Source organism: Heptranchias perlo, chromosome 9 (genome assembly GCF_035084215.1).
Source record: "Heptranchias perlo isolate sHepPer1 chromosome 9, sHepPer1.hap1, whole genome shotgun sequence".
In the NCBI taxonomy this organism is placed as follows: domain Eukaryota; kingdom Metazoa; phylum Chordata; class Chondrichthyes; order Hexanchiformes; family Hexanchidae; genus Heptranchias; species Heptranchias perlo.
In genome coordinates, this window is record NC_090333.1 from 86,311,310 (window position 1) to 86,329,448 (window position 18,139).

General features: G+C 44.1%; 1 protein-coding gene across 1 annotated transcript in view; it reads left to right on the forward strand.

The window, feature by feature from the left end:
- tnr (tenascin R (restrictin, janusin)) overlaps positions 1-18,139 on the forward strand; it is a 349,786-nt gene that overhangs the window by 133,573 nt on the left and 198,074 nt on the right. Inside the window, exons 7-8 of the mRNA XM_067989625.1 lie at positions 715-900; positions 14,784-14,873. Coding sequence (XP_067845726.1) covers positions 715-900; positions 14,784-14,873 — 276 coding nt within the window. The remainder of the gene's footprint in view (positions 1-714; positions 901-14,783; positions 14,874-18,139) is intronic.

Genomic DNA, 18,139 nt, shown 5'->3' on the forward strand with positions numbered 1-18,139 from the left:
ACCACTCTGTTTTTGCAACAAGCTTCTCTGATCTCTGCGTTTCTGTATCCTGCTACTTTATCCCTGTTATCCAGAGGTCTATAAACAACTCTCCTTTTCTATTCCTCAATTCTACCCCGAGAGTTTCGACTGCCTGCTCACCCTTACTGATATCCCCTCTTTCTAATCCTGTAATAGATGTGGTGTGGAGCTACAGGACTCTCCCCACCACCCATCACATGAGTTACCAATCTCTCACACACATTGCTGAGAAGAGGTCAGTCAGTCCTCACAGGTCAGGCAGTGGTATTGGAAGCAGTTGTCCATGCCCACAGCAGGAGAGCTGCTTACCAGCAGTCAGAGGGCAGTGTGCTGGTGGGGAAGGGCTGGATTCAGGCCACCAAGACCCCCTTATCAATTTAGTACCAAACAGATTAACTTCTGACTTTGTGCTCCGAGCGGGGAGTCTCGCTGGTCAGGAACGCGCACCGGAAATTCCCACCCGGGCCGCGTGCACCTGGCAGGTGATTGGTCTCCCGGAGCACCAGGCTGGAAAACGATCCACCACCTGTGGCTTTGGGAGATTTGAGAAAATACCCAGACAGCAGAGCCCCAGCTGGACGACGTATATCCATGATCCCAGGCCTGGGAGTGGGGGCGGAGGGCGTGAATGGTGGCGGGTGGTGTACCTTGGTCCTTTCTGTAAATTGCCATGCTCCGTGCTTCATTCTGCAGAGATCGACGCGCCCAGGAACCTACGTGTGGTGGCACCTGGAGACAGCAGGGTGGGGCTGGAATGGGACAACAGTCAAGCTGATGTCGACAAGTACAGGGTGGTGTACAGCACACTCGCAGGGGGCCAGTACCATGAGCTGATTGTGCCCGAAAACATAGGACCAACAACCAAGGTCACTCTGACTGGTGAGTAGCAGAGCTTCTGACACACACTGACACCAGCTGCAAGCCTACTGCTGGACCACAAGACAGAGGGAACAGAATGAGATTCTGTTAGACCAGGCCTGCGTCATACTCCTACTGGGCACTGAGGATGATATTGATGATGAAGGTATTAATGGAGATGATGATGGTGATACTAATGGTGATGATGGCGATACTAATGGTGATGATGGTGATACTAACGGAGATGATGACAGTAATATTGGTGATGATGATGATACTAATGGTGATGACGATACTATTGGTGATGATGACGATACTAATGATGATGATACTAATCGTGATGATGATACTAATGGGGATGATGTTACTAATGATGATGAGGATTCCGGTGATGATAATGATAATGATGATGATACTAATGGTGATGATGATGATACTAATTGTGATGATACTAATGGTGATGATGTTACTAATGATGATCATGAGGATTCCGGTGATGAAGATGATACTAATGATGATGATGATGATGATACTGATGGTGATGATGATGATGATACTGATGATGATGATGATGATACTGATGATGATGATACTAATGGTGATGATGATGATACTAATCGTGATGATGATATGAATGGTGGTGATGATAGGAATGGTGGTGGTGATGATACAGATGGTGATGGTGATACGAATAGTGGTGATGATGATACTAATGGTGATGATGATGATACTGATGGTGATACTAACAGTGATGATGATGGCGATACTAATGGTGATGATTGTATGAGTGGTGATGATGATTCCAATGGTGGTGATGATCATACAAATGATGATGATGGTGATACTAATGGTGATGATGATAATACTAATGGTGATGATGATGGTGATTCTAACAGTGATGATGATGATTCTAACGGTGATGATGATGGTGATACGAATGGTGATGATGATGGTGATACGAATGGTGATGATGATGGTGATACAAATGGTGATGATCACGGTGATACGAATGGTGATGATCACGGTGATATGAATGGTGATGACGATAGTGATACGAATGGTAATGATGATGGTGATACGAATGGTGATGATGGTGATACGAATGGTGATGATCACGGTGATACGAATGGTGATGATCACGGTGATACGAATGGTGATGATCACAGTGATACGAATGGTGATGATCACGGTGATACCAATGGTGATGATGGTGATACGAATGGTGATAATCACGGTGATACGAATGGTGATGATCATGGTGATACGAATGGTGATGATCACAGTGATACGAATGGTGATGATGATGGTGATACGAATGGTGATGATGATGGTGATACGAATGGTGATGATGATCACGGTGATACGAATGGTGATGATGATGGTGATACGAATGGTGATGGTCACAGTGATACGAATGGTGATGATGAAGGTGATACGAATGGTGATGATCACGGTGATACGAATGGTGATGATCACGGTGATACGAATGGTGATGATCATGGTGATACGAATGGTGATGATCATGGTGATACGAATGGTGATGATGATGGTGATACGAATGGTGATGATGGTGATACGAATGGTGATGATCACGGTGATACGAATGGTGATGATCACGGTGATACGAATGGTGATGATCATGGTGATACGAATGGTGATGATCACGGTGATACGAATGGTGATGATGATGGTGATACGAATGGTGATGATGATGGTGATACGAATGGTGATGATGATGGTGATACGAATGGTGATGATGATGGTGATACGAATGGTGATGATGATGGTGATACGAATGGTGATACGAATGGTGATGATGATGGTGATACGAATGGTGATGATGATGGTGATACGAATGGTGATGATGATGGTGATACGAATGGTGATGATGATGGTGATACGAATGGTGATGATCACGGTGATACGAATGGTGATGATCACGGTGATACGAATGGTGATGATGATCACGGTGATACGAATGGTGATGATGATGGTGATACGAATGGTGATGATCACGGTGATAGGAATGGTGATGATGATGGTGATACGAATGGTGATGATGGTGATACGAATGGTGATGATGATGGTGATACGAATGGTGATGATCACGGTGATACGAATGGTGATGATTACGGTGATACGAATGGTGATGATTACGGTGATACGAATGGTGATGATGATGGTGATACGAATGGTGATGATGATGGTGATACGAATGGTGATGATGATCACGGTGATACGAATGGTGATGATGATGGTGATACGAATGGTGATGGTCACAGTGATACGAATGGTGATGATGAAGGTGATACGAATGGTGATGATCACGGTGATACGAATGGTGATGATCATGGTGATACGAATGGTGATGATCACGGTGATACGAATGGTGATGATGATCACGGTGATACGAATGGTGATGATGATGGTGATACGAATGGTGATGATCACGGTGATACGAATGGTGATGATCACGGTGATACGAATGGTGATGATCACGGTGATACGAATGGTGATGATCACGGTGATACGAATGGTGATGATCACGGTGATACGAATGGTGATGATCATGGTGATACGAATGGTGATGATCATGGTGATACGAATGGTGATGATGATGGTGATACGAATGGTGATGATGATGGTGATACGAATGGTGATGATGATGGTGATACGAATGGTGATGATCACGGTGATACGAATGGTGATGATGATGGTGATACGAATGGTGATGATCACGGTGATACGAATGGTGATGATGATCACGGTGATACGAATGGTGATGATGATGGTGATACGAATGGTGATGATCACGGTGATAGGAATGGTGATGATGATGGTGATACGAATGGTGATGATGGTGATACGAATGGTGATGATGATGGTGATACGAATGGTGATGATCACGGTGATACGAATGGTGATGATTACGGTGATACGAATGGTGATGATTACGGTGATACGAATGGTGATGATGATGGTGATACGAATGGTGATGATCACGGTGATACGAATGGTGATGATGATGGTGATACGAATGGTGATGATCACGGTGATACGAATGGTGATGATGATGGTGATACGAATGGTGATGATCACGGTGATACGAATGGTGATGATGATGGTGATACGAATGGTGATGATTACGGTGATACGAATGGTGATGATCATGGTACTAATGGTGATGATCACGGTGATACGAATGGTGATGATCACGGTGATACGAATGGTGATGATCATGGTGATACGAATGGTGATGATCATGGTGATACGAATGGTGATGATCATGGTACTAATGGTGATGATGATGATGATTCTAATGGTGATGATGATGGTACGAATGGTGATGATGCTGATGATGATGATGACGGTGATACTAACGGTGATGATGATGATTCTAACGGTGATGATGATGGTGATACTAACGGTGATGATGATGATTCTAACGGTGATGATGATGGAACGAATGGTGATGATGATTATAATGGTGATGATACTCATGGTGAAGATAATGGGGATACAAATGGTGATGATGATATGAATGGTGGTGATGATAATGATGGATCCAATGGTGGTGATGATGATCCGAATGGTGGCGATGATACGAATGGTGGTGATGATGATACGAATGGTGGTGATCATGATACGAATGGTGGTGATGATGATACGAATGGTGGTGATGATGATACGAAGGGTGGTGATGGTGACACGAATTGTGGAGATGATGTTAAGAAGGGTGGTGATGGTGACATGAATTGTGGTGATGATGATATGAATGGTGGTGATGGTGACACGAATGGTGGTGATGGTGACACGAATTGTGGTGATGATGATACGAATGGTGGTGATGGTGATACGAATGGTGGCGATGATGACACGAATGGTGGTGATGATGATACGAATGGTGGTGATGATGATACGAATGGTGGTGATGGTGACACGAATGTTGGCAATGATGATACTAATGGTGGTGGCGATGATACGAATGGTGGTGATGATGACACGAATGGTGGTGATGGTGACACGAATGGTGGCGATGATGACAAGAAGGTGGTGATGGTGATACGAATGGTGGTGATGGTGAAACGAATGGTGGTGATGATGACACGAATGGTGGTGATGATGATACGAATGGTGGTGATGATGATACAAATGGTGGTGATGATGACACGAATGGTGGTGATGATGACACGAATGGTGGTGATGATGACACGAATGGTGGTGATGATGATATGAATGGTGGCGATGATGACATGAAGGTGGTGATGATTATACGAATGGTGGTGATGATGATACGAATGGTGGTGATGATGATACGAATGGTGGTGATGATGACACGAATGGTGGTGATGATGACACGAATGGTGGTGATGATGATACGAATGGTGGCGATGATGACATGAAGGTGGTGATGATGACACGAATGGTGGTGATGATGATACGAATGGTGGTGATGATGATACGAATGGTGGTGATGATGATACTAATGGTGGCGATGATGATACGAATGGTGGTGATGATGATACGAATGGTGGCGATGATGACACGAATGGTGGTGATGATGACATGAAGGTGGTGATGATGATACGAATGGTGGTGATGGTGACACGAATGGTGGTGATGGTGATACTAATGGTGGCGATGATGACATGAATGTGGTGATGATGATACGAATGGTGGCGATGATGACACGAATGGTGGTGATGGTGATACGAATGGTGGCGATGATGACATGAATGGTGGTGATGATGATACGAATGGTGGTGATGATGACATGAATGGTGGTGATGATGATACGAATGGTGGCGATGATGACATGAATGGTGGCGATGATGACACGAATGGTGGTGATGATGACATGAAGGTGGTGATGATGATACGAATGGTGGTGATGGTGACACGAATGGTGGTGATGGTGATACTAATGGTGGCGATGATGACATGAATGTGGTGATGATGATACGAATGGTGGCGATGATGACACGAATGGTGGTGATGATGATACGAATGGTGGCGATGATGACATGAATGGTGGTGATGATGATACGAATGGTGGTGATGATGACATGAAGGTGGTGATGATGACACGAATGGTGGTGATGGTGACACGAATGGTGGTGATGATGATACGCATGGTGGTGATGGTGACACGAATGGTGGTGATGGTGACACGAATGGTGGTGATGATGATACGCATGGTGGTGATGATGACACGAATGGTGGTGATGATGATACGCATGGTGGTGATGATGACACGAATGGTGGTGATGATGAATCGAATGGTGGTGATGATGACACGAATGGTGGTGATGATGAATCGAATGGTGGTGATGATGACACGAATGGTGGTGATGGTGACACGAATGGTGGTGATGATGATACGAATGGTGGCGATGATGACATGAAGGTGGTGATGATACGAATGGTGGTGATGATGACACGAATGGTGGTGATGATGATACGAATGGTGGCGATGATGATACGAATGGTGGTGATGATGATACTAATGGTGGCGATGATGATACGAATGGTGGCGATGATGACACGAATGGTGGTGATGATGATACGAATGGTGGCGATGATGATACTAATGGTGGCGATGATGACATGAAGGTGGTGATGGTGACACGAATGGTGGTGATGATGATACGAATGGTGGCGATGATGACACGAATGGTGGTGATGATGATCCGAATGGTGGTGATGATGATACGAATGGTGGTGATGATGATACGAATGGTGGTGATGATGATACGAATGGTGGCGATGATGATACGAATGGTGGTGATGATGACACGAATGGTGGTGATGGTGACACGAATGTTGGCGATGATGATAGGAATGGTGGTGATGATGATACGAATGGTGGCGATGATGACACGAATGGTGGTGATGATGATCCGAATGGTGGTGATGATGATACGAATGGTGGTGATGATGATACGAATGGTGGTGATGATGATACGAATGGTGGCGATGATGATACGAATGGTGGTGATGATGACACGAATGGTGGTGATGGTGACACGAATGGTGGTGATGATGACACGAATGGTGGTGATGATGATACGAATGGTGGCGATGATGATACTAATGGTGGTGATGATGATACGAATGGTGGTGATGATGATACGAATGGTGGTGATGATGACACGAATGGTGGTGATGGTGACACGAATGGTGGTGATGATGATACGAATGGTGGCGATGATGACATGAATGTTGGTGATGATGAATCGAATGGTGGTGATGATGACACGAATGGTGGTGATGATACGAATGGTGGTGATGATGATACGAATGGTGGCGATGGTGATACTAATGGTGGCGATGATGACATGAAGGTGGTGATGATGACACGAATGGTGGTGATAGTGATACTTATGGTGGCGATGATGATACGAATGGTGGCGATGATGACACGAATGGTGGCGATGATGACACGAATGGTGGTGATGATGATCCGAATGGTGGTGATGATGATACGAATGGTGGTGATGATGATACGAATGGTGGCGATGATGATACGAATGGTGGCGATGATGATACGAATGGTGGTGATGATGACACGAATGGTGGTGATGATGATACGAATGGTGGCGATGATGATACTAATGGTGGTGATGATGATACGAATGGTGGTGATGATGATACGAATGGTGGTGATGATGACACGAATGATGGTGATGATGATACGAATGGTGGTGATGATGACACGAATGGTGGTGATGATGATACGAATGGTGGTGATGATGACACGAATGGTGGTGATGATGATACGAATGGTGGTGATGGTGATACGAATGGTGGTGATGGTGATACTAATGGTGGCGATGATTACATGAAGGTGGTGATGATGACACGAATGGTGGTGATGGTGACACGATTGGTGGTGAGGACGATACGAATGTTGGTGATGATGATACGAATGGTGGTGATGATGATATGAATGTGGCGATGATGACATGAAGGTGGTGATGATGATACGAATGGTGGTGATGATGATACGAATGGTGGTGATGATGATACGAATGGTGGTGTTGATGACACGAATGGTGGTGATGATGATACGAATGGTGGTGTTGATGACACGAATGGTGGTGATGATGATACGAATGGTGGTGATGATGATACGAATGGTGGTGATGATGACATTAATGGTGGTGATGATACTGATGGTGATGATGATGGCACGAATGGTAGTGATGAAGACACGAATGGTGGTGATAGTGATACTAATGGTTGTGAGGATGGTGATCCTGATGGTTATGAGGACGATTTTCTAAAGGTGGTGATGACGATACTAATGTGATGATGCCGATATTAATGGTGATGATGATGGTGATATTAATGGTGACGATGATGATACTAATGGTGGTGGTGATGATGATGATAATAATGGTGGTGGTGATGATGAGACTAATGGTGGTGTTGATGATACTAATGGTGTTGATGATACCAATAGTGTTGATAATACTAATGGTGCTTATGATAACAATGGTGTTGATGATAACAGTGGTGTTGATGATGACACTAATGGTGGTGATGATGACACGAATGGTGGTGATGATACTGATGGTGATGATGATGGCACGAATGGTAGTGATGATGACACGAATGGTGGTGATAGTGATACTAATGGTTATGAGGATGGTGATACTCATGTGGTGATGATAAAAATGGTGGTGATGATTTTAACGGTGATGATGATGGTGATACTAATGTTGGTGATCATGACAAAAATGGTGATGATAATGACACAAATGGTGATGATAATGACACGAATGGTGATGATGGTGATACTAATGGTTATGAGGATGATTTTCTAATGGTGATGATGACGATACTAATGGTGATGAAGATGGTGATACTAATGGTGGTGAAAAGGAAACTAATGGTGATGATGATTATACTAATGATACTGGTGGTGATGATACTAATGGTGATGATACTAATGGTGGGGATGATACGAATGGTGGTGATGGTGACACGAATGGTGATGATGGTGACACGAATGGTGATGATGGTGACATGGCCAGGTTCATTGCACCATGGCTGGCTCTGCTGCACAGGAGGGCAGGAAAAAGAGTGGTAGAGCTATAGTGATAGGGGACTCGATTGTAAGGGGAATAGACAGCCGTTTCTGCGGACGCAACCGAGACTCCAGGATGGTGTGTTGCCTCCCTGGTGCAAGGGTCAGGGATGTCTCGGAGCGGCTGCAGGACATTCTGGAGGGGGAGGGTGAACAGCCAGTTGTCGTGGTGCATATAGGTACCAACGATATAGGTAAAAAACGGGATGAGGTCCTACAAGCTGAATTTAGGGAGTTAGGAGTTAAACTAAAAAGTAGGACCTCAAAGGTAGTAATCTCAGGATTGCTACCAGTGCCACGGGCTAGTCAGAGTAGGAATGACAGGATAGCTAGGATGAATACGTGGCTTGAGAGATGGTGCAAGAGGGAGGGATTCAAATTCCTGGGACATTGGAACCGGTTCTGGGGGAGGTGGGACCAGTACAAATTGGATGGTCTGCATCTGGGCAGGACTGGAACCAATGTCCGAGGGGGAGTGTTTGCCAGTGCTGTTGGGGAGGGTTTAAACTAATGTGGCAGGGGGATGGGAACCGATGCAGGAAGTCAGTGGGAAATAAAGTGGTGACAGAAACAAAAGGCAGTAAGGGAGAGTGTACAGAACATGACCGGACAGATGGTCTGAGAAAGCAGGGTAAAGACCGAGGGAAGTCCAGATTAAACTGCATTTATTTCAATGCAAGAAGTCTGATGGGCAAGGCAGATGAACTCAGGGCATGGATGGGTACATGGGACTGGGATGTTATAGCTATTACTGAAACATTGCTGAGGGAGGGGCAGGACTGGCAGCTCAATGTTCCAGGGTACAGATGCTATAGGAAAGATAGAGCAGGAGGTAAGAGAGGAGGGGGATATGCGTCCTTGATTAGGGAGAACATCACGGCAGTACTGAGAGGGGATATATCCGAGGGTTCGCCCACTGAGTCTACATGGGTAGAACTGAAAAATAAGAAGGGAGAGATCACTTTGATAGGATTGTACTACAGACCCCCAAATAGTCAACGGGAAATTGAGGAGCAAATATGTAAGGAGATTACAGACAGCTGCAAGAAATATAGGGTGGTAATAGTGGGGGACTTTAACTTTCCCAACATTGACTGGGACAGCCATAGCATTAGGGGCTTGGATGGAGAGAAATTTGTTGAGTGTATTCAGGAGGAATTTCTCATTCAGTATGTGGATGGCCCGACTAGAGAGGGGGCAAAACTTGACCTCCTCTTGGGAAATAAGGAAGGGCAGGTGACAGAAGTGTTAGTGAGAGATCACTTTGGGACCAGTGATCATAATTCCATTAGTTTTAAGATAACTATGGAGAATGATAGGTCTGGCCCAAAAGTTAAAATTCTAAATTGGAGAAAGGCCAATTTTGATGGTATTAGACAGGAACTTTCAGAAGATTGGGAGAGTCTGTTGGCAGGCAAAGGGACGTCTGGTAAGTGGGAGGCTTTCAAAAGTGTGTTAACCAGGGTTCAGGGTAAGCACATTCCTTATAAAGTGAAGGGCAAGGCTGGTAGAAGTAGGGAACCTTGGATGACTCGGGAGATTGAGGCACTAGACAAAAGGAAGAAGGAGGCATATGACATGCATAGGCAGCTGGGATCAAGTGGATCCCTTGAAGAGTATAGAGATTGCCGGAGTAGAGTTAAGAGAGAAATCAGGAGGGCAAAAAGGGGACATGAGATTGCTTTGGCAGATAAGGCAAAGGAGAATCCAAAGAGCTTCTACAAATACATAAAGGGCAAAAGAGTAACTAGGGAGAGAGTAGGACCTCTTAAGGATCAACAAGGTCATCTATGTGCGGAACCACAAGAGATGGGTGAGATCTTAAATGAATATTTCACATCGGTATTTACGGTTGAGAAAGGCATGGATGTCAGGGAACTTGGGGAAATAAATAGTGATGTCTTGAGGAGTGTACATATTACAGAGAGGGAGGTGCTGGAAGTCTTAACGCGCATCAAGGTAGATAAATCTCCGGGACCTGATGAAATGTATCCCAGGACATTATGGGAGGTTAGGGAGGAAATTGCGGGTCCCCTAGCAGAGATATTTGAATCATCCACCGCTACAGGTGAGGTGCCTGAAGATTGGAGGGTAGCAAATGTTGTGCCTTTGTTTAAGAAGGGCGGCAGGGAAAAGCCTGGGAACTACAGACCGGTGAGCCTGACATCTGCAGTGGGTAAGTTGTTAGAGGGTATTCTGAGGGACAGGATCTACGGGCATTTGGAGATGCAGGGACTGATTAGGTACAGTCAGCATGGTTTTGTGAGAGGAAAATCATCTCACGAATTTGATTGAGTTTTTTGAAGGGGTAACCAAGAAGATAGATGAGGGCTGTGCAGTAGACGTGGTCTACATGGACTTTAGCAAAGCCTTTGACAAGGTACCGCATGGTAGGTTGTTACATAAGGTTAAATCTCACGGGATCCAAGGTGAGGTAGCCAATTGGATACAAAATTGGATTGACGACAGAAGACAGAGGGTGGTTATAGAGGGTTGTTTTTCAAACTGGAGGCCTGTGACCAGCGGTGTGCCTCAGGGATCAGTGCTGGGTACGCTGTTATTTGTTATTTATATTAATGATTTGGATGAGAATTTAGGAGGCATGGTTAGTAAGTTTGCAGATGACACCAAGATTGGTGGCATTGTGGACAGTGAAGAAGGTTATCTAGGATTGCAACGGGATCTTGATAAATTGGGCCAGTGGGCCGATGAATGGCAGATGGAGTTTAATTTAGATAAATGTGAGGTGATGCATTTTGGTAGATCGAATCGGGCCAGGACCTACTCCGTTCATGGTAGGGTGTTGGGGAGAGTTATGGAACAAAGAGATCTAGGAGTACAGGTTCATAGCTCCTTGAAAGTGGAGTCACAGGTGGATAGGATGGTGAAGAAGGCATTCAGCATGCTTGGTTTCATTGGTCAGAACATTGAATACAGGAGTTGGGATGTCTTGTTGAAGTTGTACAAGATATTAGTAAGGCCACACTTGGACTACTGTGTACAGTTCTGGTCACCCTATTATAGAAAGGATATTATTAAACTAGAAAGAGTGCAGAAAAGATTTACTAGGATGCTACCGGGACTTGATGGTTTGACTTATAGGGAGAGGTCGGATAGACTGAGATTTTTTTCCCTGGAGAGTAGGAGGTTTAGGGGTGATCTTAGAGAAGTCTATAAAATAATGAGGGGCATAGATAAGGTAGACAGCCAAAATCTTTTCCCAAAGGTAGGGGAGTCTATAACGAGGGGGCATAGATTTAAGGTGAGAGGGGAGAGATACAAAAGGGTCCAGAGGGACAATTTTTTCACTCAAAGGGTGGTGAGTGTCTGGAACGAGGTGCCAGAGGCAGTAGTAGAGGCGGGTACAATTTTGTCTTTTAAAAAGCATTTGGACAGTTACATGGGTAAGATGGGTATAGAGGGATATGGGCCAAGTGCAGGCAATTGGGACTAGCTTAGTGGTATTAACTGGGCGACACGGACATGTTGGGCCGAAGGGCCTGTTTCCATGTTGTAAAGAGAGAAAAGAATGGTGGTGATGGTGACACGAATGGTGATGATGATAAAAATGGTGGTGATGATGATGGTGATACTGATGGTGATGATGATCCAAATGGTAGTGATGATTTTAATGGTGATGATACTGATGGTGTTGATGGTGATACTAATGGTGGTGATGATGAAACTAATGGTGATGATGATGATACTAATGGTGATCATGATTCTAATGGTGATGATGGTGGTGATATTAATGGTGGTGATAATAATTCTAATGGTGATGATGATAATTCTAATGGTGACGATGGCGATACTAATGGTGACGATGATGATACTCATGGTGACGATGATTATACACATGGTGATGATGAGGATACCAATGGTGATGATGACGGTGATACTAATGGTGATGACGGTGATACTAATGGTGATGACGGTGATACCAATGGTGATGATGAGAATACCAATGGTGATGATGATGCTAATGGTGACGATGATGATACTAATGATGAAGACGATACTAATGGTGGTGATGATGGTGATGCTAATGGTGATGATGATACGAATGGTGGTGATGATTTTACTAATGGTGATGGTGATGATACTAATGGTAGTGATGATATTAATGTTGGTAGTGATATTAATGTTGGTGATGATAACAATGGTGGTGATGATAACAATGGTGATGATGAGACGAAGAGTGATGATGATGACACAAATGGTGGTGAGGATGACATGAATGGTCGTGATGATACTAATGGTGATGATGATGATGCTAATGGTGATGATGATGATAATGGTGATGATGATTATGGTGATGATGATACTAATGGTGATGATGATGATACTAATGGTGGTGAAAAGGAAACTAATGGTGATGATGATGATACTAATGGTGGTGATGATACTAATGGTGTTGATGATAACAATGGTGGTGATGATGACACGAATGGTGGTGATGGTGATACGAATGGTGGTGATGGTGATACGAATGGTGGTGATGGTGATACGAATGGTGATACGAATGGTGATGATGATTTTAATGGTGTTGATGATGATACTGATGGTGATGATGCTGGTGATATTAATGGTGGTGATAATGAAACTAATGGTGATGATAATGATTCTAATGGTGATGATGATACTAATGGTGACAATGATGATACTAACGGTCATGATGATTATACACATGGTGATGATGAGGATACCAATGGTGATGATGACGGTGATACTAATGGTGATGGTGATAGTGATACCAATGGTGATGATGATACTAATGGTGATGATGATGATACTAATGATGAAGACGATACTAATGGTGATGATGATTATACTAATTGTGATGGTGATGATACTAATGGTGTGATGATATTAATGGTGTGATGATATTAATGGTGGTGATGATAACAATGGTGATGATGACATGAATGGTGATGATGATAACATGAATGGTGGTGAGGATGACATGAATGGTGGTGAGGATGACATGAATGATGATGATGATACTAATGGTGATGATGATACGAATGGTGGTGATGATGATACGAATGGTGGTGATGATGATACGAATGGTGGTGATGATGACACGAATGGTGGTGATGATGGCACGAATCGTGGTGATGGTGACACGAATGGTGGTGATGGTGACACGAACGGTGATGATGATGACACTAATGGTGATGATGATGGCAATACTGATGGTGATGTTGATGGTGATACTAATGGTTATGAGGATGATTTTCTAATGGTGGTGATGACGATTCTAATGGTGATGATGACGATACTAATGGTGATGATGATGGTGGTATTAATGATGATGGTGATACTAATGGTGGTGATAAGGAAACTAATGGTGACGATTATGATACTAATGGTGACGATGATGATACTAATGATGATGATACCAATGGTGGTGATGATGATACTAATGGTCGTGATGATAACAATGGTGGTGATGGTGATAACAATGGTGGTGATGGTGATACTAATGGTGATGAAGATGGTGATACTAATGGTGATGAAGATGGTGATACTAATGGTGATGAAGATGGTGATACTAATGGTGATGAAGATGGTGATACTAATGGTGATGAAGATGGTGATACTAATGGTGATGAAGATGGTGATACTAATGGGGATGAAGATGGTGATACTAATGGGGATGAAGATGGTGATACTAATGGGGATGAAGATGGTGATACTAATGGGGATGATTATACTAATGGTGATGATGAACATTTTAATGGTGTTGAAGATGATGACGATGATTTTTTTGTCACTCTCTGATTACCTTTCCTCTCTGTTTTGCTTACAGATCTATTGCCTGGTACTGAATATGGTATAGGTATATCGGCCATTAAGGAGAGCAAGCAAAGTGTTCCAGCAACGATGAACGCAAGGACTGGTAAATTAAAAATAGCTTCTGTCATAAAAACAGAAAATACTGGAGAAGCTCAGCAAGTGAAGCAGCATCTGTGGAGAAAGAAACAGAGTTAATATTTCACGTCACAGACTTTTCATCAGAACTGAAAGATGTTAAGAGTTCAAATTTTTAAGCAAGTACAGAGCCAGGGAAAGGGGGGAGGAGAGGTGAGATGAGGAGAGGTGAGGTGAGGGCAGCAAAGAACAAAATATAGAAACATAGAAAATAGGAGCAAGAGTAGGCCATTCGGCCCTTCGGGCCTGCTCCACCATTCAAAATGATCATGGCTGATCGTCTAACTCAGTACCCTGTTCCCGCTTTTTCCCCATATCCCTTGTTCCCTTTAGCATTAAGAAATATATCTATCTCCTTCTGGAATACATCTAATGACTTGGCCTCCACTGCCTTTTGTGGTAGAGAATTCCACAGGTTCACCACCCTCTGAGTGAAGAAATTTCTCCTCATCTCGGTTCTAAATGGCATACCCCGTATCCTGAGACTGTGACCCCTGGTTCTGAACTCCCCAGCCATCGGGAACATCCTGCCTGCATCTAGTCTGTCTAGTCCTGTTAGAATTTTATATGTTTCGATGAGATCACCTCTCATTCTTCTAAACTCTAGTGAATATAGGCCGAGTCGACCCAATCTCTCCTCATACGTCAGTCCTGCCATCCCAGGAATCAGTCTGGTAAACCTTCGTTGCACTCCCTCCCTGGCAAGGACATCCTTCCCCAGATAAGGAGACCAAATCTGCACACAATACTCCAGGTGTGGTCTCACCAAGGCCCTGTATAACTGCAGTGAGACATCCCTGCTCCTGTACTCAAATCCCCTTGCAATGAAGGCCAACATACCATTCGCCTTCCGAACTGCTTGCTGCACCTGAATGCTCGCTTTCAGCGAGTGGGGTACAAGGACACCCAGGTCTCGTTGCACCTCCCCTTTTCCCAATCTATCACCATTCAGATAATAATCTGTCTTTCTATTTTTACAACCAAAGTGGATAACCTCACATTTATCCACGTTATACTGCATCTGCCATGTTCTTGCCCACTCACTCAACTTGTCTAAATCACATTGGAGCCTCTTTGCATCCTCCTCACAGCTCACATTCCACCCCAGCTTTGTGTCGTCTGCAAACTTGGAAATGTTACATTCAGTTCCCTCATCCAAATCATTGATATATATTGTGAATAGCTGGGGTCCAAGCACTGATCCCTGCGGTACCCCACTAGTCACTGCCTGCCACCCGGAAAAAGACCCGTTTATTCCTACTCTCTGTTTCCTGTCTGTCAACCAATCCTCAATCCATGCCAGTATATTCCCCCCAATCCCATGTGCTTTAATTTTGCACACTGACCTCTTGTGTGGGACCTTATCAAAAGCCTTCTGAAAATCCAAATACACCACATCCACTGGTTCTCCCCTATCTATTCTACTAGTTACATCCTCAAAAAACTCCAGTAGATTTGTTAAGCATGATTTCCCTTTCATTAACCCATGCTGACTTTGTCCAATCCCATTAATGCCCTCCAAGTGTTCTGTTATCACATCTTTTATAATGGACTCGAGCATTTTCCCCACTACTGATGTTAGGCTAACTGGTCGAAAATTCCCTGTTTTTTTCTCTCCCTCCTTTTTTAAATAGTGGGGTTACATTTGCCACCCTCCAATCTGTAGGAACTGTTCCAGAGTCGATAGAATTTTGGAAGATGATCACCAATGCATCCACTATTTCCAGGGCCACTTCCTTTCGTACTCTGGGATGTAGATTATCAGGCCCTGGGGATTTGTCAGCCTTTAGCCCCATTAATTTCCCCAGCACTATTTTTTTGCACTAATACTAGTTTCCTTCAGTTCCTCCCTCTCACCAGACCCTTGGTTTCCTAACATTTCCGGGAGGTTATTTGTGTTCTCCTTTGTGAAGACAGAACCAAAGTATGTGTTTAATTGTTCTGCCATTTCTTTGTTCCCCATTATAATTTCCCCCATTTCTGACTGTAAGGGACCTACATTTGTCTTCACTAATCTTTTTCTCTTGACATATTTATGGAAGCTTTTACAGTCAGTTTTTATGTTTCCTGCTAGTTTATTCTCATACTTTATTTTCCCCTCTTAATCAATCTCTTTGTCCTCCTTTGCTGAATTCTGAACTGCTCCCAATCCTCAGACTTGCCGCTTTTTCTGGCAATTTTATATGTCTCCTCTTTGGATCTAATACTATCCCTAATTTCTTTTGTAAGCCATGGTTGAGCCACCTTTCCTGTTTTATTTTTGCGCCAGACAGGAATGAATAATTGTTGTAATTCCTGCACACATTCTTTAAATATTAGCCATTGCCTATCCACCATCATCCCTTTTAGTAAAGTTCCCCAATCTATCATAGCCAACTCACACCTCATACTTTCATAATTTCATTTATTTAGATTCAGGACCCTTGTTTCGGATTCAACTACTTCACTCTCCATCTTAATGAGGAATTCTATCATGTTATGGTCGCTCTTCCCGAAGGGACCCTGCACAGCAAGATTGTTAATTGGTCCCGGTCCTGCTCGGGTGTAACCCGTCCCGCTTGTACAGGTCCCACCGTCCCCAGAACCGGTCCCAATGTCCCAGGAATCTAAATCCCTCCCTCCTACACCATCCCTGTAGCCACGCATTCATCCTGTCTATTCTCCTGTTCCTATACTCACTAGCACGTGGCACTGGTAGTAATCCTGAGATCACTACCTTTGTGGTCCTGCTTTTTAATTGACCTCCTAACTCCTTAAATTCACCTTGCAGGACCTCATCCCTTTTTTTACCTATGTCGTTGGTACCAATATGGACCACGACTACTGGCTGTTCACCCTCCCCCTCCAGAATGCCCTGCAGCCGCTCCGTGACATCCTTGACCCTAGCACCAGGGAGGCAACAAACCATCCTGGAGTCACGTTTACGGCCGCAGAAAATCCGATCTGTTCCCCTTACAATTGAATCCCCTATCACTATAGCCCTGCCACTCTTCTTCCTCCCCTCCTGTGCAGCAGAGCCACCCGTGGTGCCACAAACCTGGCTCTTGCTGCTTTCCCCTGATAAGCCATCTCCCCAATAGTATCCAAAGCAGAATATCTGTTTGAGAGGGAGATGGCCCCAGGGGACTCCTGCTCTACCTGCCTAGTCCTTTTACTCTGCCTGGCGGTCACCCATTTCCTTTCTGTCTGCGTAATCTTTACCTGCGGTGTGACCACCTCACTGAACGTGCTATC